The following is a 24,714-nucleotide window of genomic DNA, read 5'->3' on the forward strand; positions in this document are numbered from 1 at the left end:
TTAAACATTTGGTGTTTAAACTATTATGAATCATTTAAACTAAATATTTACAAAGTTAAACGATACGTGTTTAAAACGTAGGAAAAAGTTTATAAATTTAATAATAACCTAATAAAATTTTAGGGATTTGTATTGCTAAAAGTTCAATAACAAAACATTTTTTTTTAAATAAAAAGAAACAGAATTAGGTCAAATCAAATAGTGATAAGTCAGTATGCTTAAACTGGTTGTATTAGTTGTTTTATGTGGCTTTTTTAAGACCAATGCAATAACTTGGAATACGTATAAAGGATTAGAATATTAAATTAAGAATTCGATGTCTCTTTTCGGTTACACCTACTTTCAAGCCTGGCAGGAATGCAAAAAATTAAACGCAAGTTTAGCGGTGGTGAAAAATGGAAGAATACAAAAGTTTTTGCGCAAAAAACTTAAAAGTAAGAGTCTATTATATCCACTTAAAAGTAAAATTTCATTTTAAACATAAGCCCACGCTTTTTGGCAACGCAAAAGTTTGTCTTTATGTTATTTGAATATTTAAAAAGATTAGCTTTTAGAGTAGACTAGTAAATCGTCATTCTATATTCAAGTTATCAAAACACACTTATTTATGAAGGCAGACTTGGGTTTTACATTGGACTGAATCGTATAAACAACAACGTTAACCACAAAAGTTCATTCGCATGGATAGACGGGACTTCGTTGCAATACACTAGAGCATTTTGGGATTCCGGGAACCCAAATAGTTTAACTGAAGACTGCGTGATTATGTTGCCCCAAACCAAAGCTTTGTGGCATGATGTTCCATGCAGCATAAAAGTGGATTATATTTGCCAACGTGAGGCTCTTGGTAAGGGTGTGCATGTTTTAAATACTTCTTGCTTTAAAATAGCGATAAATTACCGATTTTTTTAAATTTTTTAAAGAAATATGTTTCTAATATGCGCTTTGCCACATTTTAGAATTAATTTAAAGTTTAATTTGAAACAGTATTTTGTTAATTTGTTACAGCCCAAACCAGAATAAACCAAATACACTTTGAAAGTGCCTAAAAAGGGCTTATTAAAAATATCTAAACCTACCTTTAAAAGTGCAATTTAAGACTTCTAAAACTACCTTTAAACGTCTAATTAAATACATCTGAACCAACCCCACAAAAGTCTAATTAACACATTTTAACCAACCTGAAAAACATCTAAACTTTACCTTACATTTAGTCTTTAAAGATGAGATTTGGCATGAACATAACGGAATGGAATATTACATCGAAGGTGAAGCCCTTTTAACGCACTCAGAAGCTTACAGAGAATGCAAATCTAAAGGAGGAATATTGGTTATAATTAAAACAAACGAAACTCGGGATTTTTTGAACCAGAAAATCAACGAAATGAAATATCAAGGTTTAATATTTATTAATTAATCTTACTTTACTAAATAAATAAAATTGCAAACGACCATATGGGTAACAAATACTGTTTTTTAAATCATAGGGTAACAACTATTTTATCTACTTTTACAGATACCATAAACGAGTACTTGATACTATATATCGGCACTAAAGCTACAGACACAGTAAATTCAACATATCTATATAAATCCATAAATAATTTTATTTTGCCGGATGGAGTTGCAATTTGGAGCGCAAATCAATCTGATATTTACAACTCATCAACGAGATTGGTTGCTATTAGCGACGATTTCGGAAATCCTTGGATAAGGACCTCGACAGAAAATCGAAGATTTATTTGCGAGCGTAATGCAACGCGTAAGTGTTTACTAGTTAAATTGTAAAAGAACCTAGTCTATGCTAACCTAGTACTGAGTAAAGATAAATGCCTTAACACTTTTACTAGTGGTTTAATTTTTTTGTATAAATCTATTTCCTCGATGTGAAAAGGTCGACTTCACGACCTAAACATAAACTAAAACTGTAACCCCGACCCAGTATCGAGGTGCCTGTGGCAGTTTAAGATATAATAGAATATTTTTACCCGATAATTAAGCTGCTGATTAAGTATTGGCTCAGCAGAAGTTTATACCGTCTATAGTGCCTTACTTAAGGACGCTACAGCATGAGAGCAGTGAGAATTGAACCCACGACCTCATGTGGTGTAGCAAGTGTTCTTAGCACTACTCTACGGTGCTGTTTTTAAATTAAATTAAACCCTCATTAGTTTATTAGCGCGTATATTTATAAAGGGTGGATACCAATTTCATGCCCCACTACGAGTGTCACAACCACACTAACTTCAACAGATTCAACAACCCAATCTAATGCTAAAATCACAACGATTTATGAAACTGTTACCACTGATAAATTGCAAAGCAGTGCCGTCGAATCTGAGGCAAAGAACGTACCTAGTCCATACGTAAGTTTTCTATCCTTCGTCAATTTAAATCAATGCTATACTTAAAAACGGTACAAAATATTTACCTTCGTTGCATTTTTAGCAAGATTCGGAGCCGAATACATCGTTGTTTATTTCACTGCCAGTTCTTCTTATCTGTCTTCTCATGTCGCTCGTTGCAAATGTATATTTCGTATGGAAACAAATAATGGAAATAAGGGAAAGGAAACTAAACAAGAGTTACATAAGTAAGTCAAAACATGCAATTTACTTCAAACTCTTTTTTTACTTAATCGCATTTTTGACAATTATTTATTAATAATATTATATAAAATTTAACTTAACAGCCTTCACAAAATATTCCCCTAATTTGTTTTAACCAATAGCCATAATTTTTAACAAAAATTTGTTGTATTTAAAGGTATGTACCATGTAAAAGGGGAGCTGAAAAATGGTGATCCTTCTTATAACTCTAAAGCAGATCTTGTTCAAATGTAAAAACTCATCCTTATTTCAAGCTGTTAAGATGGCGCCGCTTTATTTTTTACCAAGACTTTATCCTCGCACTATAGAACTTTTTTGTTTTTGCAATTTTACATTACTGTATAAATTAACAACTAAAACTCATTAAATTAAAGGCTACATTTTGTCATTTTTTATTAAACCATTTGAACCTTCACAGAAGGATAGGTTTAGTATTTTAATAGATAAAGGTATTTAGTTCTCTTAATATGACATGAGATTTACACAAAAACTGATTACAAAATAAAAAAATTTGACGTTAGTTTATTTCAAAAACTATTTAACTCTGTACAAACAAATCCAATAACACTTTTTTGTTCTTATTTTAATAAAATAAACCTTTAAAAGTTTAGTTTTTCAGAGTTGTCTTTAATAAATGTTGCTGTCCATCTCCAATAAAACAAGGCATTGTTTTATATACTTAATCTCCAAATAACATCTTGTAATTTTAATATAGGTAGAAAAGGATATTACATAGACCTAAATCGAATTTAGAAGTTAAATAATCTTAACAGCGCATTTACGTGGAATGATGGAACTGAGTTAACAAACACTAGTTCGTTCTGGTACCGAGGCGAGCCAAATAGAAACAACGAGTATTGCGTTATAGCTCTGCCTTCAACAAGAACTAAATGGCATGATGTAACTTGCGACCGAACGGAACGATATGTCTGTCAACGACAAGTCCACAACGGTAAGTTATGGCTTAATTGTACTTAGAAAAATGAATCAAGTAATCTTTAAATAACTATTTCGAATTATATCTAACTAGATTTATCTTATATCCTTATCGTCGAGGCGGGAAAATTGACTTTGCAGCCTTAACATAGAGAAACATCAGTTATCACGACCCAGTCTTGACTTGCCTTTAGCAGTTTGGGATATTATTAATTATAATTGCCCAGTAATTATGCTGCTGATTCAGTGCTGGTACAGCAGGAGTTTATACCGTTTATAGTGCCTTACTCAAGGGCGCTACAGCATGAGAGCAGTGGGGGTCGAACTCACGACCTTTTACACAAACGGCCTTAATCTGTATGTAATGATAACCTTGTGACCTTTTTTAAAGTCTTTTTTTGTAGAAACAGACGCATGCCAAACTATTCAAACAACCTTAGGACCTCAGCCCACTAACCGAACGACACAAGCTTATACCACAAAACAGCATACAACACGAGCCAAAACTACAAACACTATAGAGCCAACAACATGGGCCACTACCACTGTTATTCAGGCTACTACAGATGTACTTGGTTTAACTCAACCTTCTTCTGTTGATTCACAAGAAAGCGATAAAACAACAAACGCTGCTACTTTAAAAAATAAAGTTGACAAAGAACCTACGGTAAGGAATTTTATTTAACTTAAAAATATGACAAGTTCAAGACTAGACCGGGTCAGGGTATTATACGCTATACTTCAGCACAACTATAAGCACCTTACTTATAAATATTAGTTTAAAATAAGAATATTAATTAAGGTTTTAGTGTGCTAGTGAAAATATTTTAAGCTATCGGTAACACAAATTTAAGAACAAAAAGTATGAAAGTGGGGCAACTTGAACGGCCTTTCAGTCTCCAACTAGATGTCATGATTACTGACTTTAATTGTATTTTATTAACAGAAATCAGATCAGGATTCTCTTATATTGTTCATCCTGCTTGTTTGTATAATCTCTCTATTCCTTTTACTAACAGTGAACGGGTTTCTTATTTGGAAGTTAGTAAAAAAAGGGCGCGAAAGACGATTCAACAACAGCTATATTAGTAAGTTAAATAACTGCATTCAATTATAAAAATATTACATTTAAAGTAATGTATTTTTAACCTATAAACAACCTTATAAGCAAAACATAGCCTAGTCTAAATAGAAAGGGAAAATTGAGTTTTTTTCTTAGGTATGGAAAACAGGAAAACGAATTACAAAATCAATCAGCGACCTAATTTGGAAGATGACACAGCAATAATTTAAACCTTTTTTCGTACCAACATCTTATAACAATTGCATTTTAAAGCATAAAAATACGCCTTTTATTTAGTGACTTATAATATATTGGCATCAATTATCTATCATGTAAATGATCTTTAACCTATATTAAATATTTGTAACGTTTTCGTTCTTAACTGCAACAAAATTTGTTTTTTATTAATTATTTAGCAAATCGTGGAGTTCAAACGACTTTTTAAAAGCATTTTTTATAATAAAAATACAAGTTAAAAGCAAAATTTTGATCTTATGCAAACACATTTAGTTCACAAATAAGGTGATACTTATATTTTGTTTAATTTACATTTCAAACGTTTTTAATAATTTTCCGAAACTGTAAATTTCATGTGTTTATGTAATTAGGATCACAACACCAAAGGGGCTTTTAGGAATTTTAAACAAAAACAAAAATAAGAGAAAATGGCCCTAATCTGTACAGGAAATTATCACAAAACTTTCAACTTTTCTTAACTTTCTGCGGTTCGATTTAGGAAGTAATAAAAGCGGGAAAGTCCCCGCTGCGTTTAAAAATAACGAACTTGCAGCGCGAGCATAAGTAAAATAGTTTAACCTAAAACGTAATGTTCTTCAAACAATCAAACATTAGGTGTTTAAACATTTGGTGTTTAAACTATTATGAATCATTTAAACTAAATATTTACAAAGTTAAACGATACGTGTTTAAAACGTAGGAAAAAGTTTATAAATTTAATAATAACTTAATAAAATTTTAAAGATTTGTATTGCTAAAAGTTCAATAACAAAACATTTTTTTTTAAATAAAAAGAAACAAAATTAGGTCAAATCAAATAGTGATAAGCCAGTATGCTTAAACTGGTTGTATTAGTTGTTTTATGTGGCTTTTTTAAGACCAATGCAATAACTTGGAATACGTATAAAGGATTAGAATATTACATTAAGAATTCGACGTCTACTCTCGGTTACACCTACTTTCAAGCCTGGCAGGAATGCCAAAAATTAAACGCAAGTTTAGCGGTGGTAAAAAATGGAAGAATACAAAAGTTTTTGCGCAAAAAACTTAAAAGTAAGAGTCTATTATATCCACCTAAAAGTAAAATTTCATTTTAAACATAAGCCTACGCTTTTTGGCAACGCAAAAGTTTGTCTTTATGTTATTTAAATTTTTAAAAAGATTAACTTTTTGAGTAGATTTGTAAATCGTCATTCTATATTCAAGTTATCAAAACACACTTACTTATGAAGGTAAACTTGGGTTTTACATTGGGCTGAATCGTATAAACAACAAAGTTAACCAAAAAAGTTCATTCGCATGGGTAGACGGGACTTCGTTGCAATACACTAGAGCATATTGGAATTCTGGGGAGCCGAATCATTTAACTGAAGACTGCGTGATTATGTTGCCCAAAACCAAAGCTTTGTGGCACGATGTTACATGCAGTAGAAAAGAGCATTATATTTGTCAGCGTGAGGCTCCTGGTAAGGGTGTGCGTGTTTTAAATACTTCTTGCTTTAAAATATCGATAAATTACCGATTTTTAAAGGTTATTAAGGAATATATTTATAATATGCGCTTCACCACATTTTAGAATTAATTTAAAGTTTAATTTAAAACAGTATTTTGTAAATTTGTTACAGCACAAACCAAAATAAACCAAATACACTTTAAAAGTGCTTAAAAAAGGCTTATTAAAAATATCTAAACCTTACTTAAAAAGGTCAACTAAAGGCATCTAAAACTACCTTTAAACGTCTAATCGAATACTTATGAACCAACCCCACAAAAGTCTAATTAACACATTTTAACCAACCTAAAAAACATCTAAACTTTACCTTACATTTAGTCTTTAAAGATGAGATTTAGCATGAACATAACGGAATGGAATATTACATCGAAGGTGAAGCCCTTTTAACGCCCCCAGAAGCTCACAGAGAATGCAAATCTAAAGGAGGAGAATTGGTTATAATTAAAACAAACGAAACTCGGGATTTTTTGAACCAGAAAATCAACGAAATGAAATACCAAGGTTTAATATTTATTAATTAATCTTACTTTACTAAATAAATAAAATTGCAAACGACCATATAGCTAACAAATACTGTTTTTTAAATCATAGGGTAACAACTATTTTATCTACTTTTACAGATACCATAAACGAGTACTTGATACTATATGCCGGCAATAAGGCTACAGACACAGTAAATTCAACATATCTATATAAATCCATAAATAATTTTATTTTGCCGAATGGAGTTGCAATTTGGAGCGCAAATCAATCTGATATTTACAACTCATCAACGAGATTGGTTGCTATTAGCGACGATTTCGGAAATCCTTGGATAAGGACCTCGACAGAAAATCGAAGATTTATTTGCGAGCGTAATGCAACGCGTAAGTGTTTAGTAAAATAACCTAGTCTATGCTAACCTAGTACTGAGTAAAGATAAATGCCTTAACACTTTTACTAGTGGTTTAATTTTTTTGTATAAATCTATTTCCTCGATGTGAAAAGGTCGACTTCACGACCTAAACATAAACTAAAACTGTAACCCCGACCCAGTATCGAGGTGCCTGTGGCAGTTTAAGATATAATAGAATATTTTTACCCGATAATTAAGCTGCTGATTAAGTATTGGCTCAGCAGAAGTTTATACCGTCTATAGTGCCTTACTTAAGGACGCTACAGCATGAGAGCAGTGATAATTAAACCCACGACCTCATGTGGTGTAGCAAGTGTTCTTAGCACTACTTTACGGTGCTGTTTTTAAATTAAATTAAACCCTCATCAGTTTATTAGCGCGTATATTTATAAAGGGTGGATACCAATTTCATGCCCCACTACGAGTGTCACAACCACACTAACTTCAAAAGATTCAACAACCCAACCTAATGCTAAAACCACAACGATTTATGATACTGTTACCACTAAGAAATTGCAAAGCAATGCCGTCGAATCTGAGGCAAAGAACGTACCTAGTCCATACGTAAGTTCTATCCTTCGTCAATTTAAATCAATGCTATACTTAAAAACGGAACAAATTATTTACCTTCGTTGCATTTTTAGCAAGATTCGGAGCCGAATACATCGTTATTAATTTCACTGCCAGTTCTTCTTATCTGTCTTCTCATGTCGCTCGTTGCAAATGTTTATTTCGTATGGAAACAAATAATGGAAATAAGGGAAAGGAAACTAAACAAGAGTTACATAAGTAAGTCAAAACATGCAATTTGCTCCAAACTCTTTTTTTACTTAATCGCATTTTTGACAGTTATTTATTAATAATATTATATAAAATTTAACTTAACAGCCTTCACAAAATATTCCCCTAATTTATTTTACCCATAGCCATAATTTTTGATAAAAATTTGTTGTATTTAAAGGTATGTACCATGTAAAAGGGGAGCTGAAAAATGGTGATCCTTCTTATAACTCTGAAGCAGATCTTGTTGAAATGTAAAAACTCATCCTTATTTCAAGCTGTTAAGATGGCGCCGCTTTATTTTTTACCAAGACTTTGTCCTCGCACTATAGAACTTTTTTGTTTTTGCAATTTTACATTACTGTACAAATTAACAACTAAATATCATTGTATTTCAGGCTACATTTTGTCATTTTTTATTAAACCAGTCCTGAATAAAACAAACTCTACATTTAACTGTTCTAATAATTTTTACAACGCTAATTAGGGCAAGGTAAAATGTACAAAGATTTCATAATACAGACTAGGTAATGACAATTAAGTGCAAAGAAAATACAACAAAATTACAAAAACTACTAAGTTTCACAGTGCTTAGGTGCTGGATTGGTTTAAAAACATATAATACAATTTTTAATTTAAAAAGATTAAAAAAAGCTATTAAAAAATTAAGACTTTAAGGTAGTGGATTTTAATAAGTTTAATTAGAAATTTAATGTTAACTTTAAGTGCAAAAAAATATTACTAAAAACCACCTTAACGTTTAAAAGTAGGTAAGTTAATTTAAAAATAAAACCTATATAAAATAAACATTATCGTGATGGTACAAAATAGAAGATTTTTAAAGTATATACAATTTTACAAAAAAGCTACTCTTTATTTAAAGTATATACAAATTTTTTACATTTTTTTAAGGTAAAACTCTTTAACTTGGGTGCTAAGGTAAAAAAAAATATACAAATTGTCATTATTTAAATGTTTAACACAATTTTTTAGGTATCAGTTCCTATAACTTATTTGCAGTTTAAGTCTCATAATAGGTTGCAAAACCTTCTATTGAAAATCTATACTTTACATAACAGGAATTGCTTGTTGTTCTAGATAAGTATCGGTCTTCTCACCTACTTTTAACAACCTCTTATTCTCCTTCACCAATTCATTGTGGATGTATTCGGTCTCCTTTGCTGCCCCTCTAAACTTGCAAAGCATCCACTCTGCAGTGCTTCTTTGATTCTGGGCTTGTATCAAGTCAGCATGTGCAACCATTACCCTTTTCTTTAAAGTTTTCTCTTGCTGGTCAACCTCGGCAACAGTATCTCGGATCTTGTTGGTGTTTCGTGCTCGTACTTTCACTAACCGCTCCTCTAACTTTCTTGCAGATTGTTCCTGGCTCTTTCTACCATGATCATGCTCTTTGCATTTCTTGTATAGTTGGTAATCAACCTCATTATCACGGGTCACAATTCGGTGGAAGGTTCTGAGAAGGTCATCGTTACGGCGACGCAAAAATTCTCGATGGTTTTGGTCGAATGCCTGTGCCCAGGTTTCGTTGCGTTCTTGAGCTGTTTTCACACGAGCTGATTGTGCTTTTTTAATTGCAATCTGTTTGCGTAACACATGGGCTTGTACATTGCGTTGATATTGCTTTCGTTGTTTATCTAAATCAGCTGCTTCTGCTGCCTCCTGTAGTTTCTTTTGGGTTGCAATATTTCCTTCGACTAAGTTTCTGTTGTCAGTCACACGTCTATCACCTTCTCTGCTCCGTTCTGCGAGATGAGCTTTCTGGTTAGACAGGGTAGCACTAGCTTGCCTTCTACGATTTTCGGAGGCTCGATAAATTCCATCCGATTTGCTGAGCTTCTTATTCAAGTCTGCTTCATGAGCTTTGTTTTCGTTAATATACTTTTGAGCTTGAACCCTCTCTTGCCTTTTAAACTCGGCATCTGAAACTTTACCCTTAAGAGCTTCGATGTTCATTTGAATGGCAAGATTAGCAAGATCTTTTGCTACACCATGGGCATCATTTTCTTTGCGTTTCAGCTTATCTTCGAACTCCTGGGTCATTCGTTTAATCTCATTCTTTCTTAGGTCAAGTTCGGATAATTTCGATCTATACTGACGTTCAGCATCTGTAACAATCAAAGTGTTTTTTCTTAGTTTGTCTTTATTTTGTTGGAGATCCAAGTGAGCCTTTGTGATTCTAAGTTTTGTTCTTTCTTCTTTAGTGTGAACAGCTTCAGCTCTGACCTTCTCAGTTTGCTGGATTGAAGCATTTAACCTCTTCTCCTCATCCAACATTTTCTTGCTCATCGCGTTTTCTAATTCCCGCATAGTGCGCTGCACTGTTCTCTTCTTCTTAGTGACATCGCCTTCAACTCTTTTTAATTCTCGTTCCTCTTGTTTATGCTGCCACATATGATCCTCAATCACTTTCATTCGCTTATTAAATTCCTTTTGATCAGCTGCAATTCGATTGGTTAATGCAACGACCGTAGCCGGTTCTTTTTGTGGCCGATAACTGTTTTCATTTCTAGGTGTAAGGTTCAATGACTTAAGACCAAAAGTATGAGTGTATCGCTTTGAATCCAGAAACCCAGTAGGACCCAAAGTGCGCTCATGATCCTTTAGAAACTTTGCGTATTCAATCCCACTTTGCTTAAAATCATCATCCGTATTCTCAGATAAAAATCCGGAAACTGATGCCCTTGGACTTAGAGGTTCCTTGCCGACCTTGGATAAAAACGGTAAGTTGACACTTGAAGGACGTTTCATGACCTCATATCGGAACTGGATTTTAGGTTTAATGTCAAAAGGTAAATTAGTTAAAGTGTGATAATCAGACACAGCTTTAGGTCCTCGGTCCAGATAGGGGACATGCATGCCATGACCTAGATGTGACGGCATTTTAACCTTGATGTTATTAAGTCAAATTTGCCAAAACACTGCTAAAATCAATAATAAAACATAACAAAATAATTCAAATTATTGTTTTTATTTTTTGTTATAACTTCTATTTATAAAAAAAAACTAGGCTAAATGTACCTGTGTTTATGCTTTTTAAATAAAACTTCCCAGTTTTCAAGCATACTCATTAATTTGCAATATGTGCAAAAATAATAAAAGTACAATAAAGTAATAAATTTTAAGTCCTAATAAATTCGTGCTATATCGGCAAAACAAAATGTTAAAATAACACTGTCCCACTGCTGCCTTTCTATTCAATTACCACTTGCTTTCATTAAACACTTTAAATTTCGTGTCTTTGTGTTGCCTCATAACACATTAACCCGACGACCAGCCTTATTTAAACGACCTTGTCCCTTTATAAGCTTCTTGTTAAATCTTACCTCTTCGAGTTTTTGACAAAAGAATTCTTGTATTTTGATACCTAGAGCTACAAATGAAGTGATTTTTTAGCTTACAAATATCGGTAGAAATTATAACATCACCCTGAAATGTCGAACAATAGTAACTGTTGCGTCACAATGGTAACTGTTTTGTAACAAAGAAAATGTCACGTAACAATAAAAATCGATGAAATTTTACTATGGAATTTGCGTAAAAAAAAATAGCGTGTTTTGATGGATAAAAGATGTATAAGAAAAACTGAAAGCTTTAAGACCCTTAATAGCTAGATTTAACTGTTGAACAAGTTAAAAAGTCGTTTTTATTCGTAAGTATCGGTATAACTTTAGTTTAATACTGAGCTCCATTAGTTGGTATTTTGTCATTAACCACAAAAAATGTTTTTGGTAGAATTTTTAATTTTTAACAACAACAACAACAACAAGAGTATAAGAAATGGGGTAAATTTAAGGGGGTGGAAGGGGGATAGGGGGATATAAGGATTGTTTTGTTGGTAATGGGGAAGGAGGTGGGGGGGGGTTGGGGGTATTTGGGGCCGAAATAATTTTATAGTTATTTTTAGGTGGTGTCCGAATGGGCTTTGGGGTCGAAAAAGAAGGCACGCCTTCCTGGTGGATGCCCGCCTCTGCCGCTGCCTCTCCGGCCAGGGACTTCTCTCCGTCGCGGGAAGATGTTATTGTTCCGCCGCGACGAAGGGAGACCCTTGATACCGACCGAAGAGGTTGGCTAGCCTGGAACCTCTCTGATCTAATGGAGAGGATGGAGCTGTTTGGCTCCAGGCTAGCACTTTTTTGTTCTCTGTAAAATATCTACATTAGAAGTTTAAATTACTTGCATAAGATTTTAACAGTTAAGCAAAAAAATGATCGTGATTATCTTTAGTCATAGTTAATTATATAATATTGACTAAATTATACTTTGCGGCAGAGATAATACTGCGGGCATCCACTTTTTTGGCGCGCCTTCCCCGTTTCGCCCCATTTCCCTTTCGGACACCATGTTGGGCACGAAGGTTTCTCGCTTTATTTCGATCTTTCGAATGTTGACACTCCCTCCGAATAGTTTCTATTCGCTTAAAAGGAATATTTTCTTCATCCCAATAAACCATATCACTCGCTAAAACACAATTTAAGTGGTTAAAACTTTAATAAGTGTGGTTAAATATTTCAATATATAACTACTAGTTGAGGTAAAATAATATTTAACAAGCCACACATCTATGATCATCCTTTTTTCGTTCTATAAACTTTGTCATCGTAAAAGTTTCAAAGCGAATAACTTCTTCAGCAGCTGCAGCAAGCGTTGAAACAAACTTGAAACAATATATATTATTGCATTGAGGGTCTTTATAAAATTAACAAAATTTATAACAGCGTACCATGCTCCTTGGCCTAGAATTGTGGTTGGCATCATTGGTGTACATTTTGCTCTTTTTCCAACAGTATAAACTGGTAAATGTTGATCACTATGATTGTACGTTCTGAAAAATATTCTTGAAAAATTGTTATATTTCTAAATAAATTTAGAAATGAATGACTTAAGGTATATAAGTAGCCTTGTATAGGACTTATTAATTAACTACAATATAAAAAAGCAAGACAAAATGTTTTTAACAAATTACCTGCCTTTAAAAAGAAATTAAAATATATATACCAAAAATAACTCAAGATAGCCCTGAAAATAAAGTAGCCCTGAAAAGGACTTTTTGATTTGCTAAATACAAACTAATTAAGATAAAGTCTTAATTTTAGATATTTGGGGTTTAAAATAGCTTAAACCTAAAAAAATCACATTTTGTTATACATCTCATGCTGACTTATGCTATAGTTTAAAACGCTAACAATATTTCTGCGACTAATGCCTGACTTTTTAGACTAGGTAAAATAGATGCCGGTTTTCGCGCTGAAAAGCTTGGCGGTTTTTTTTTATAACAGTTTGGCGCCTAAAAAATTTTGTAACGAAATAATCGACATTATCACAAAACAGTTACCATTGTGACGCAACAGTTACTATTGTTCGACATTTCAGAGTGATGTTATAATTTCTACCTACAATATCGCCAGGTGATATATTTCTATGGAACCATTCAACTAAAACGTACGTTTTGTCCTCAATTTTCTCTTTAATTTTTTTAAATTCATATTATTTTTTAATATCTAAAATGCAGAACAAGTATTTTAAAGTTTTTTGGTTACATTTAAAACAGTTTTTACAAAACAATATAAATTAATTTAAAAGTTTATAAACATTGGGTAAATACTTTTTTCTGTTTTAGGGTACTTACTAAAGGGTATTCACCACTTGCAAAACAAAACATGAATGTTGGTTTGTTGCGAGTTTGTAAACTAATTAATAAACCAATAATCATTAAGTTGACAACAAGATTTTTACCCAAATTAACTAACAACAGTACAATAAAACAAATGTCTTCCGTATCAACTGACCAACTAGTTGAAAATGCAAGAAATATTCAACCTTCTTCGTTGAAAAGAAAACTGGACGATCAACCGAATACAAAATCAAATAAAAAACAAAAAAATCCAACAGAACCAAAATCTTCAACCATGGTTTTAAATGAGATAAAACCCGGCCTTAAATATAACCTCATTGAATCAGAAAGTGTTCCAAATAGCAAGGTTTTTGTTATAGAAGTAATGTGGGAAGGACAACCATTTAAAGGTTGTGGTAAAAATAAGAGAATAGCAAAACAGGAAGCAGCTCTTGCTGTGTTACAATCAATGCCCCAATTAATGGAACCACATAAGGTTGTACATCTTTTACCCCCACCTACATTGTGCCTAGATTTTACATCAGATGATTTACCAGGCCTGGAGCCACAGGTACCTTATCCAACCAATGTCTGTGTTAGAATTGAAAACAGTCGTGATCTTGTGCCTAACCTTCCTAAGTCTCCTGTTCCTGAAACGTCTACACAGCCTAAAAATCCAATAATGATACTTAATGAAAGAATACCTGGTTTAAGATATGAACTAACAAAAAATAATCAAAATGACTTTGAATATAAAGTTGAAATTAATGAAATTACATTTTTTGGGAATGGAAAAGGTAAAAAACAGGCAAAACGTGATGTTGCCGAAAAAATCCTTAATTCAGGAATTATTGAAGATAACCAAATAATAAAAGTCAAGGAAATATCAAATTCCACCAAAGATACAAGCTCACAAGAAAATCAAAAAACTGAAGCACTTGAAATTCCTTTACCACCAACTGAACCCGAAACTAAATCACAACCTATTGTTGCACAAAATGCTGTGGGTATGTTAAATCAGTTACACCCTAGTTTACTCTACACCTATGAGGCTGTAGAAAACAGCAGCAAAACTCATTTATTTACAGCATTCACAGAGGTGAATGGAAATACATATAAAGGATTTGGTAGAAGTAAAAAGCTGGCAAAGCATGGTGTAGCAGGCTGTGTGTTAAGAGCAGTGTATAACATTGACTGCCTTAATTTAGACAAACAAACCGTTCAAAGTACCACTACAGTTAATAGCCCAATACCTATAGAATTACCGGATATAATTTCAAACTCTGTATGGAGCAAGTTTTCAGATTTAACCGATAACTTTACTTCAGAACATTCCAAATTTCTAGTTATTTCTGGAATTGTTATGACTGATTCAACCACTGATACTGAAACAGTTATTTCCCTTGCCACTGGTTCTAAGTCAATTAACGGTGAATACATTTCCCACCAAGGTACTGTGTTATTTGATTGCCATGCTGAAGTAATTTCAAAGAGAGGATTAAGAAAATTTCTTTACCAACAAATTCTACTACATAATGATAATTGCTTGAAAGATGACTCAATTTTTGAACCTCTACCAGATGCTGGATTAAGATTAAAACCCAATATTCAATTCCACTTGTATATTAACACAGCCCCATGTGGAGATTCACGAATATTTTCTAAGGATACCGACTCGAGTTTAGATGATAATCATCCAAACCGCATGAACCGAGGCCTCCTTAGAACTAAAATTGAAAGTGGTGCTGGTACTATACCTGTTGATAAAAAAATGGTTCTTGAAAATGACAAAAATCAGCATTGGGATGCTATTGTGTCTGGTGAACGATTGTTGACAATGTCGTGCAGTGATAAAATAGCCAAGTGGAACACATTAGGCATTCAAGGTTCACTGTTAAGCCTTTATATAGAACCTATCTACCTTTCAAGCATCATTATTGGGGCACTTTACCATCACGAGCATCTAGAGAGAGGGGTTTATGGTAGGTTTAAACGCGCTTTAGAGCAGACTGACGAATTGGATGACGATCTTAATAAATTTCAAATACAAAGACCAATGTTAGCTGCAGCTTCCAGTGCTGATAAACGTGTTGCACAAAAAGCTCCGAAATATTGTTTCCATTGGACTCAAGGGGATGCAGAACCAAGCATAATTGAAATGAAAACTGGAAAAAAATACCTTGGGGAAAGCTCGAACCTGTGTAAACAAGAAATGTTTAAAATGTTCGAAAAAGTTTCTGAATCGAATGCGTGCCAGCCTCGAGTTGCTTACAACTATGTTAAAGGAACAACAAGTTATAAGAACCTCAAAGAACAAGCAACTGACTACCAACAAATGAAGCTTAAATTAATGGAAGGATTGGTGGAAATGGGGTATGGAAAATGGATTGGAAAACCAACCGAAGTTGAACTGTTTACAATGAACAAAACATAAAATATTTGCTATTATTCAACTCAATTTCATTCATTTTAGTGCCTCAACCATCAGAATACCAATTTTAATAACAATTCATTCAAAAACATTTTAAGCAATTAAAGTAATCTTTTTGAATTTATTATAAATTTAAGGAATAGAATTTCATTGTAAATAATCATACATATAAATCTATTATAAAGATTTATTTTTTTCATTAAATTTAACACAGTGAAAATAGTTTAAAGTTAAAAATTGTAGTTCAAATTCTAAATAAAATGCTCTTATAATTGCTTATAAATATTGTTAAATTAATACAACAGGCCTTTTACAAAACTAAAACAAAACTAAAAAATAAACATTTATCAGCAGCAAATTTTAAAGCACAAAACTTGCTTATACCACTACCACAGACCATTATTCATAAATTATTTAACAAATAAAATGTCATGCCTTTAAAAATTAACAAAACTCTTTGAAGTCAAGTGTAAATAATACAAAAATAAAACATTTAAAATAAAGCAAAGTTAAAATAACCGAACTACACACTTCACAATAACAAAGTCAACAAGTTTTAATAGCTTCAAGTATTGCCACAAGTTAGATCATTTAATGTAAAAAAAACAGCCAAAATCCAGACCAAATAATGTTTACATATATTAAAGTATGGTTCAGGATATAAAATAAAAACTATAACCATAATATTAAAAGAAAAACTACCTTTTGTGGTGCGGGGTAACGTTAGTTGTAAGCGACCATATTACTCAAAGCAATTTAATGATCACCAGCCGAACAGTTCACATATAAGATTACAAGTTAGATGGTTACCAGCTCAATAGAATAGAAAAAAATGGTCATCAGTTAACTAAGTTACAATTAAATTACAGCCAGACAGCGGGTGTTTAACTAGTTGAAATCAAATACTGAATTATCAAAGATAATCAAACTATAAAGTTTTAATATGTTAACCTGTGTTGATATCACATTTCGTCATCATCGTCGATTTCTAACTCAGGAAAATCCCCACACTGTACAAACTTGGGTCGAACAAAAGCCCCGTAGCCAGGTTGACTCTGAAAATATCTTTTACCTTCAATTGATCCATCATTTTTGCCATAAGGTTCGTCGTAACTTACCCCAACCCATAAACCTGGTTTGAAGTCAGTGTGGCCTTGAAGTAAAGAATGTAATTAAAAAAAAGTTGCTATGAAAAAACAGATTGTAAAGAAACCCCTTTTTAAAAAGCATTTAGCCAATTAAGGTAACAATAAAGCAATTTATGTAAAGATATATGTTTAATATGAAGAGTTAAAAAAACACAACAAACTAAACCTACTAGTGTAGGTTTAGAATGTGCATTTCTTAATTTACAGCTAGTTGTCCTATATGTGGTAATTAAAGTAACAGAAAACAGTTTATATCTTAGTGGAATAAGTTTTCATACAGCCAACTATTTAAATCTACACATATTGGACAAGATAAAAATTAAATTTTGACTTACCTACAAACTTAACACAACCTCTTCTTGCCATTTGTTTTGGGTTTGTAACCTCACAACGACTCTCAACTTTAATTGTTTCCAGAAATTTCTTCTCCTCTTCCTCGATTTGTTTCTCTTGCTCTTCTCTTTGTTTTTGTTCCTCTGGATTATATTTTCCCGACTTTGTTTTCATGAGAAAGGAACGAACAGTGTCTAGATATAAAAATTGTTTAGGTTATTTTTAAATCAAAATATATTAATTTGTTTTTAACAATGACTTAAAAAACTTGCAAAAAAACTCTAATTTCAAGAAATAAACTCAATTCAAAAAAAAAACTATTCAAAAAAATACACTGCTTATATATAATATATTAAAATTTATTTAAACCTTTTCGATTAGCATATTTATCTTCACTCATTTCATATTTTTCAACTTTTGAAACATCCAATAAATCCATAGAGTTAGAATTTGTGTTCACAACCTACAAAAAAGTTAATGTAATCAAAACTTAAATCTAGTTAAAAGTATATAAGTCTTTATTTGAGCATATATAAAACCTGGCTTAACAAAGGATTATAATAAAGGATTATAATACTTAAAACATTTATATATAACATAAAGGCTGTTTAGAATAGTAGTCTTTGTTTTTATAAAAATGATATATGTTATCATAGTATATAAAAATACATACAAAAAATAGCTTATTTAAAATAAAAATTTTATTAACTTACATGCAGCCTCATTTCATCATCAATTTGATAAGAACCCAACAACCGGTCGTTATCGTCAAGTTTGAATAAGAAAACATCTTTGTTCGAATAAATTTCTAACTTCATGTCTGGTGCCATTGCTCCTGTGATCATCTCTAATTTACTCTGTAATATTAAAAATAAAAATAAATGAAGGCAAGGGCATACAATTTTTGTATATATATTTATCCTCGATGTGAGAAAGTCGAATGCGCGACTTAAACATAGAGTAACATCAGTTACTCCAACCCAGTCTCGAGTTGCCTGTCTCAGTTTGGGATATTATAAATTATAATTTCCCAGTAATTATGCTGCTGATGAAGTGCTGGCTCTGCAGGAGTTCATACCGTTTATAGCGCCTTACTCAAGGGCGCTACAGCATGAGATCAGCAGGGCTTGAACCCAGGTCCTCATGTAGTGTGGGAAGTGTTCCAACCACTAATGACACCACTTAACAAACATGCAAGAATTTTTATATCAAACAAAAAAGCAAATTAATTTTGTAGTGCAAAAAAGATTTTAAGTAATTTAAAATAATAAATATTATCATTATAACTTTGTCGTATTTAATAAATAGTGAAAAAATAATGTGAAACCTTTAAAGCTGCGATTGTTAAAGATTTTTCAAGTCGTCTTTCGCTCGTAAATGACGTCATAGAAGTAGTGAGAGTTAGATGAAGAATATGACCTGTTTGAACTTGAATTTCCGCCATTTTACTGTTCTTTTTACGCTTGTTTAATAAGTACAAAATGCTTAATAAGCATATAACACTATATTATCAAATGTATTACTAGAATATTCTGTTTCCTTTCGTCAAACTTTTGTAAATAAAACGCCATGCGTTATTTGAAGTTAATTCAAGCTGTTTAGAAACAATTTTAAAATATTAATGTTTTTGCTAATTTAAACAGTTATTTGCTCAAAAATTAATATTAACTTTAAAATAAATAAACGTTTTACTAAATTTACATATTTATAACTACGTTTAAAATGTTAATTCTTTTTATATCAAAGTTTAATGGCAACACATTTTGTCATAACAACGGAATCACTGAACCTTATAAAATAGCAACTATTTATTTAAGATTTAAAAATTGATTTTAAACTGTTTTTGTAGTAAATAAATCAACTTTTCTTTAAATATAAAGATATACGAGTTTAAACCCCTTTCTTTAAATCAATCACTATCTGAATATGGTAAGTATTACCCAAATAGGCTATGTGTTAAACTTTTTCCCGTCTAACCGTTTTGGGAAAATGTTTAGATTTAAAACTATCATTATTTTAATTTTAGTCGAAGGGAACAAGTATCAAGGAAGCATTATCAAAATGGGTAAGTTATGCATTCATATACCTTTACTTAAGCTGCCTAAAAAGTTAAATGTAGCACCTAGTAAAAATGTTATTCATACTAAAAATATTATAAAATATTATTTCATTATACAATAAAATTTTGGTAAAAACGTTTCTTAAATTTAGGAAGAGAAATGTGGACAAAAAGCAAGTGAAGCAAATGATGTTAAATTATATCAACAACTTCCCCCGATTGAAAAAATGGATGCCTCGTTGTCAACCCTTACAGCATGCATGTAAACATTTTAATTATTATTTAATGCACTGAATAAAAATTGATAAAGTGTAGCATGTTTATTTATAGGATATATTGACACAATCTTTTATTTGAATATTTTAACTTGGAGAAAATAATAAACCTTATATTTTTAGAAAGTTAAGTTTATCAACAAATTGTATTGAAAAAATTGCCAACCTCAATGGCTTAAGTAAGTAACATCCCAAACTTATATTATCATTACATATTACTAATTTTAGTTACTATTATGTATTACTTTTTTATATAATAATTTACCTAATACTTTTATAGTAACAAGAATATTTTGTGTTTAGAAAACCTCAAAATCTTATCACTAGGAAGAAATAATATCAAGAATTTAAATGGATTGGTAAGCCTTACTAAACAAACCATTTTTTTTGTTTATATATTTTTATCCTCGATGTGGGAAGGTCGAATACGAGACTTAAACATAGAGAAACATCAGTTACACCGACCCAGTCTCGAGTTGCCTGTGGCAGTTTGGGATATTATAGAGACTATAATTGCCTGGTAATTATGCTGCTGATTGGTGTAGTAAAGTGTTCTTACCAATACAACAGCCATATGGTGAATAATTTAATATTTGCAATTGCAACCTTCTATAGTGTAAGGTAACCAAATTAATATATGTAAATCTTTTAACTTTAATTATTTTGTGGGTTATCTTAGGAAGCAGTTGGTGACACTTTAGAAGAATTGTGGATTTCTTACAACAATATTGAAAAGTTAAAAGGAATTCATGTCTTAAAAAAACTTAAGGTAAATTTGTTATTTTATAAGCAGATAATTAGGTGTAGAAACAGTACAATTGATCAGTATAAAATTTATGTTTAGGTTTTATTTATGAGCAACAACCAGGTTAAAGACTGGGCAGAGTTTAACAAATTGGGGGAACTTAACAACTTAGTGGAACTTCTATTTGTTGGTGAGTTAAATTTACTCTTAATTATTACTAAATTTTATTATTAATTCATACTAAAAATGTGACTCTGTTGAGATTTAAGTAACTGCAGTTTTTGGTGTACTATCAGTTCGACACAATAGCAAATTAACTTATAAGAGTTAAAGAGTGATTGCAGACTGCAAAAAAATCCCCTTAAGCCCCTTATCCCCACTTTTTCTTATTTTACAGCTTTCCTTTCTTCCTTATTTCCCTTTACCCCCTCCTTTTAGTATTGCTCCTATTTTGTTCTATTCCATATAAACAGAAAGAATATTTCAGAGGTGATTTTTTATTAAAACTTACCCCATATTTTTATCTAGGAAACCCACTTGAGGTAAAGCACAGTGAGGATGGTGACTGGGTCGAGCGAGCTACTAAAAATTTAAAAGCTCTTCGAAAACTTGACGGAACTCCGATCATTAAACAAGAAGATGAGGAAGAAGACTGATTTGTGACACTGTGTAGGAGTTGTAACTCTTACTTTGTAAATAAATTTTACATTGTTTATTGTTTTTTTCGTAAAAATTTGTTTTTTTATGTCATATTTTAACCCTTTTATTACAAACAAATTTTAAACAATAGCAAATGGTTAAAGTCTCAAAATTGTTGCTAATTATTTTAAAATTATTTTCTTCATTTTTTTAAAGAAAATAAATTATATATTTTTTAGTTTCTTTATTTATAAGACTTAAAACTAGATAGAATACCAATTAATATACACCATATGATTAATGGAAACAGAATAGTAAACCAATAAGCAGATATTTTTTTAAAATTATTGAAACTTTTGCATTTAAAATCAGCGCAAGGAACATACCATTTTATCCTACGATTTACCAAAACTGATTTTAAAGTTTGATTTTAAAGTGTGGCAGATTTAATGTAGTTGGTAATACAAAAGCTTTGGTTAATCAGAAACGAAATATCTTGGCGGTTTTTCTCTTGTAAGGTTATAACCTCAGTCAGTAATTCTTCCACACTATTAAGTGTAGCTAAAACTTCAGCATGTTGCTTAAGGAAAAGTCCAAAACATGCTTGTACAAATTCAAAGTCCTTTTTGTCTACCATCGCTTTACAGGTAAATTCAATAAAAGCCTCTAGAAGTGACAAAGAGCCTCCCATTTCAAGGGAAAGTGATCTAATTTCTGAGTCCAATTTAGAAGGTCCCATTTCTTTCATTAAATCCAAGATTTTAGCAAAATTCTCTTTGCTATCAATAAAGTTGGTTAACTCAAGACCTAAAGGTGTTAAAACATTTCCAAAGTCTGGTGTTACTAGTTTTGTTTGGTCATTTTCAGTCTTTTTATTTTCAATCAATAGTTCTGGTGTTAAAGCAGCAATAGTTGGAAGAAAAAAAGGAACATTTTTAGGGACTTTTGGCGGCTCTTTTGGTTTATTCCTCTTCTTTATTTGGTCTAGTTCAAGCAAGTTTGCCCATCTTGAAATTGGCAATTTTGAAAATGTGATTAAATCGTTTTCAATCTGTTCAACCTCCTTGATTCGATCCACAGCAATCATTTCATCACTTTCTTCCACAATTTCCTCCACAGAGTCCACATCAACATCTCCATCCTTGGTTTTTGGAAGTTCTGAAGCTTCCATAGGTTGATAATCCACAGGTAATGGACGTAGAGCGACATGACGATATAAAGTTTGATTCGTCCACAAATAAACACCCAGATCATCAACATGAGAAGTTGCCATTAAATCCCCGTTCGGAGAAAGAGCAAGACTTGTAACAGCGTTGTCCACCATAAAACAATCGACCAAACACGATGATGGTAGGTCCCATGTTTTTACTAAACAATCGTTGCCTGTGGTTACCAGCCATCGACCACTGTCACTCCAACAAACATCGTTAATGCGACTTTGATGGCCCGGAAATTTTCTTACAATTTTATATGTCTCAATATCAATAACCACAACTGAATAATTGTCAAGAACAACAGCAAGCATCCCACTGTTGCGATGCAGATTTAAACTTGCTGGTACACTGTCTAATGACAAAGTATGGAGCAATGTTTTTTCTTTAAACTTCCAGAATTTTATCATTATTTCAGAACCACTTGTAGCAATAACCTGGTTTAATGCATTAACTACAATACCAGTCACCCTTCGTGAATGTGCAAGCTCACCACCTAGTTTCTTATCAATGTAAGATCCTCTCCATATTCCAGATTGAATATTGTGCAAGTCGACATGGCCTGTGCTGTGACCAGTTAGGCAGAAGTTGCCACATGAAGTCATTGCCACACTGCTTACATAATGGGCTTTTAAAGATCTTTTGCCCTTTCTTATATTCTCTTTGTTACTAAAAAAGCGCTCGTGGAAAATTGGATTAGAGCCCATTCTGCAACTCTGAATATCCCAAGTAGTGGCTACCTCATTCCGATGGTGATAAGCAATCAAATTATCCCATTGTCCATCTCTAGCTGATTCTAAGCAAAAATCAACAACAGGTGGAAGTTTGTTGCTGTCAATTTTCTTTGATTTTTTCTTTGCTTGTTTCCTGTTCAAAGAAGCCTGTCCCATGTTCTTGTCCTTACTTCCATGGATAGTTGAGAATTGTCGAATGGTTGAGTCATTGCCTGCCGAGATAACAAGATCATTGCCATAGAATTTAAGCTTACTAGGAGGAGCATGGTGTCCACATCTCTCACGTAGAAGAGTATAGTCTCCATCTTCTTTATCAATTGTCCACATTTTTAAAGAATTGTCTGCAGCGTTAGACACAAGTGTAGATCGTCCAGCTAGAAAAGACAAAGCAGCAACACTTGCCGAATGTGCATTTTCAATCAGACCCACAAGACGCTTTTCATTTAAATTCCATAAACAAATATGACCTAATACAGTTCCAGTACACATTAGGCTTCCCTCCGTATGAAAACCAATTGAGGTCACAGGTCCATATTCTTGTTGTAGTTTCATTATCAAAGTGTTGCGCTTCAAGTGAATTAAAAATATTTTTCCAGATTCGCAACCAGCAGCAATGACATCAATCGCCGGAGTTTGTTCTAAAACCAAAACTGAATTATCTTCACATTGTGTAAACTCAAAAATCTGCTTGTTTTTAGATATATTCCAAAGCTGTAATTTGCCTTGTGTACTAGCAAATAAAACCTTGTTAATATAAGTGCTTGGATGGCATAAAGCTGATATTTCAAACTGTGAATTATCAAACTGCAGTTCAAGATATTGTTCTTGAGTGTCAATATGCCACACTCTCACATTACTGGTTTGGTCCACAGTTACTAAGTGTTCCCCAAATGGCAAAATAAGATGCACAGAGTATTTATGTCCCTCATAAACATATTTAACTTGTCTGTTATGTTGAAAAGCTTGAACGTTATTGCCAACACCAGTGTATACATAATATGGATCAGCAGCAATACATTCTATGTCAGCATTATGACTGTTACTGACTTGACATATACCAAGTTTTGAGTTGTAAGTATGAAAGAATTTTCCGATAGGGACAATAATGTAAAACTCCTTGTGGCGAGTATGATACCGTTTTACATGACCAATATGGGCTGAGTGTAAACCAAGAGCTTTAAATCCTTCAAATATTTTACCAGATTTTGACATTTTATATTAGGTATAAATTAAGGTTTGTATATATCAAAATCTACTCTAAAAACAATATATATAGTTTAACATAAATACAACCGAACAATATCCAAGTTTGGCATAACTTAATTAGTTTTTATTGATTTAATAAAAACTCAACGCTTGGTAATTTCTCTAAAAAAATTTCCGTAAACTTTCGTACCTTTTTCTGAAACTTGTCTGCCAGTCTTCTTCTAATTAAAACCGTTTAGCTATTGTATAACTTATTAAAATGTAGTCA

The 24,714-nt window shown here is 32.2% G+C and overlaps 7 protein-coding genes across 8 annotated transcripts; 4 read left to right on the plus strand and 3 right to left on the minus strand.

The window, feature by feature from the left end:
* Nucleotides 1-316: 316 nt before the first annotated feature.
* Nucleotides 317-3,489, plus strand: LOC145755316 (uncharacterized). Its single transcript, XM_082571541.1, has 7 exons — nucleotides 317-434; nucleotides 614-847; nucleotides 1,215-1,397; nucleotides 1,517-1,762; nucleotides 2,197-2,366; nucleotides 2,449-2,593; nucleotides 2,767-3,489. Exons 1-7 carry the CDS (start codon nucleotides 317-319, stop codon nucleotides 2,841-2,843), a joined length of 1,173 nt encoding a protein of 390 aa, XP_082427667.1. The 3' UTR covers nucleotides 2,844-3,489.
* On the plus strand, nucleotides 2,872-4,941 carry LOC145755317 (uncharacterized). The gene is made up of 6 exons (XM_082571542.1): nucleotides 2,872-2,948; nucleotides 3,028-3,040; nucleotides 3,363-3,561; nucleotides 3,950-4,212; nucleotides 4,492-4,633; nucleotides 4,765-4,941. The coding sequence occupies exons 1-6, from the start codon at nucleotides 2,872-2,874 to the stop codon at nucleotides 4,836-4,838; spliced, it is 768 nt and encodes a 255-aa protein (XP_082427668.1). The 3' UTR covers nucleotides 4,839-4,941.
* Nucleotides 4,942-8,433: 3,492 nt separating this feature from the next.
* On the minus strand, nucleotides 8,434-11,317 carry LOC145754845 (uncharacterized). The gene has a single exon (XM_082570987.1). It carries the CDS (start codon nucleotides 10,932-10,934, stop codon nucleotides 9,102-9,104), a length of 1,833 nt encoding a protein of 610 aa, XP_082427113.1. The 5' UTR covers nucleotides 10,935-11,317; the 3' UTR covers nucleotides 8,434-9,101.
* A 2,406-nt stretch (nucleotides 11,318-13,723) lies between these two features.
* Nucleotides 13,724-16,487, plus strand: LOC145755588 (double-stranded RNA-specific editase 1-like). Its single transcript, XM_082571828.1, has one exon. It carries the CDS (start codon nucleotides 13,820-13,822, stop codon nucleotides 16,097-16,099), a length of 2,280 nt encoding a protein of 759 aa, XP_082427954.1. The 5' UTR covers nucleotides 13,724-13,819; the 3' UTR covers nucleotides 16,100-16,487.
* On the minus strand, nucleotides 15,772-19,114 carry LOC145755589 (tubulin-folding cofactor B-like). Of its 2 annotated transcripts, XR_014284221.1 has the most exons (6): nucleotides 18,905-19,114; nucleotides 18,291-18,434; nucleotides 17,947-18,040; nucleotides 17,580-17,771; nucleotides 16,799-17,249; nucleotides 15,772-15,862 (listed from the first exon to the last, which is right to left on the minus strand). XR_014284221.1 is itself a non-coding variant. In XM_082571829.1 (5 exons), exons 1-5 carry the CDS (start codon nucleotides 19,019-19,021, stop codon nucleotides 17,059-17,061), a joined length of 738 nt encoding a protein of 245 aa, XP_082427955.1. In that variant the 5' UTR covers nucleotides 19,022-19,114; the 3' UTR covers nucleotides 16,270-17,058. The 2 variants fall into 2 exon arrangements, 1 of the variants encoding a protein (XP_082427955.1); XM_082571829.1 differs by lacking the exon at nucleotides 15,772-15,862 and having other exon boundaries at nucleotides 16,270-17,249.
* A 257-nt stretch (nucleotides 19,115-19,371) lies between these two features.
* On the plus strand, nucleotides 19,372-21,532 carry LOC145754579 (dynein axonemal light chain 1-like). Its single transcript, XM_082570654.1, has 8 exons — nucleotides 19,372-19,506; nucleotides 19,604-19,642; nucleotides 19,789-19,898; nucleotides 20,035-20,090; nucleotides 20,215-20,270; nucleotides 20,591-20,680; nucleotides 20,756-20,846; nucleotides 21,185-21,532. Exons 1-8 carry the CDS (start codon nucleotides 19,504-19,506, stop codon nucleotides 21,310-21,312), a joined length of 573 nt encoding a protein of 190 aa, XP_082426780.1. The 5' UTR covers nucleotides 19,372-19,503; the 3' UTR covers nucleotides 21,313-21,532.
* On the minus strand, nucleotides 21,409-24,506 carry LOC145754578 (WD repeat-containing protein 36-like). Its single transcript, XM_082570653.1, has one exon. The coding sequence runs from the start codon at nucleotides 24,450-24,452 to the stop codon at nucleotides 21,726-21,728; it is 2,727 nt and encodes a 908-aa protein (XP_082426779.1). The 5' UTR covers nucleotides 24,453-24,506; the 3' UTR covers nucleotides 21,409-21,725.
* Nucleotides 24,507-24,714: the final 208 nt, after the last annotated feature.

This window comes from Corella eumyota, chromosome 6 (genome assembly GCF_963082875.1).
Source record: "Corella eumyota chromosome 6, kaCorEumy4.1, whole genome shotgun sequence".
NCBI lineage: Eukaryota > Metazoa > Chordata > Ascidiacea > Phlebobranchia > Corellidae > Corella > Corella eumyota.

Bases quoted from the DNA above. Each gene is read 5' to 3' on its own strand.
- LOC145755316 (XM_082571541.1), top strand. From the start codon at position 317: ATGTCTCTTTTCGGTTACACCTACTTTCAAGCCTGGCAGGAATGCAAA. The intron at 1,398-1,516 runs GTTTAATATTTA...CTACTTTTACAG, and splicing joins CAACGAAATGAAATATCAAG to ATACCATAAACGAGTACTTG. The intron at 2,594-2,766 runs GTAAGTCAAAAC...TTGTATTTAAAG, and splicing joins ACTAAACAAGAGTTACATAA to GTATGTACCATGTAAAAGGG.
- LOC145755317 (XM_082571542.1), top strand. From the start codon at position 2,872: ATGGCGCCGCTTTATTTTTTACCAAGACTTTATCCTCGCACTATAGAA. The intron at 4,213-4,491 runs GTAAGGAATTTT...TTTTATTAACAG, and splicing joins AAGTTGACAAAGAACCTACG to AAATCAGATCAGGATTCTCT. The intron at 4,634-4,764 runs GTAAGTTAAATA...TTTTTTTCTTAG, and splicing joins ATTCAACAACAGCTATATTA to GTATGGAAAACAGGAAAACG.
- LOC145754845 (XM_082570987.1), bottom strand. From the start codon at position 10,934: ATGCCGTCACATCTAGGTCATGGCATGCATGTCCCCTATCTGGACCGA.
- LOC145755588 (XM_082571828.1), top strand. From the start codon at position 13,820: ATGTCTTCCGTATCAACTGACCAACTAGTTGAAAATGCAAGAAATATT.
- LOC145755589 (XM_082571829.1), bottom strand. From the start codon at position 19,021: ATGGCGGAAATTCAAGTTCAAACAGGTCATATTCTTCATCTAACTCTC. The intron at 18,435-18,904 runs GTTTCACATTAT...TTAATATTACAG, and splicing joins TAACAATCGCAGCTTTAAAG to AGTAAATTAGAGATGATCAC. The intron at 17,250-17,579 runs GTAAGTCAAAAT...CTTTACTTCAAG, and splicing joins AGGTTGTGTTAAGTTTGTAG to GCCACACTGACTTCAAACCA.
- LOC145754579 (XM_082570654.1), top strand. The intron at 20,271-20,590 runs GTAAGCCTTACT...GGGTTATCTTAG, and splicing joins TCAAGAATTTAAATGGATTG to GAAGCAGTTGGTGACACTTT. The intron at 20,847-21,184 runs GTGAGTTAAATT...ATTTTTATCTAG, and splicing joins AGTGGAACTTCTATTTGTTG to GAAACCCACTTGAGGTAAAG.
- LOC145754578 (XM_082570653.1), bottom strand. From the start codon at position 24,452: ATGTCAAAATCTGGTAAAATATTTGAAGGATTTAAAGCTCTTGGTTTA.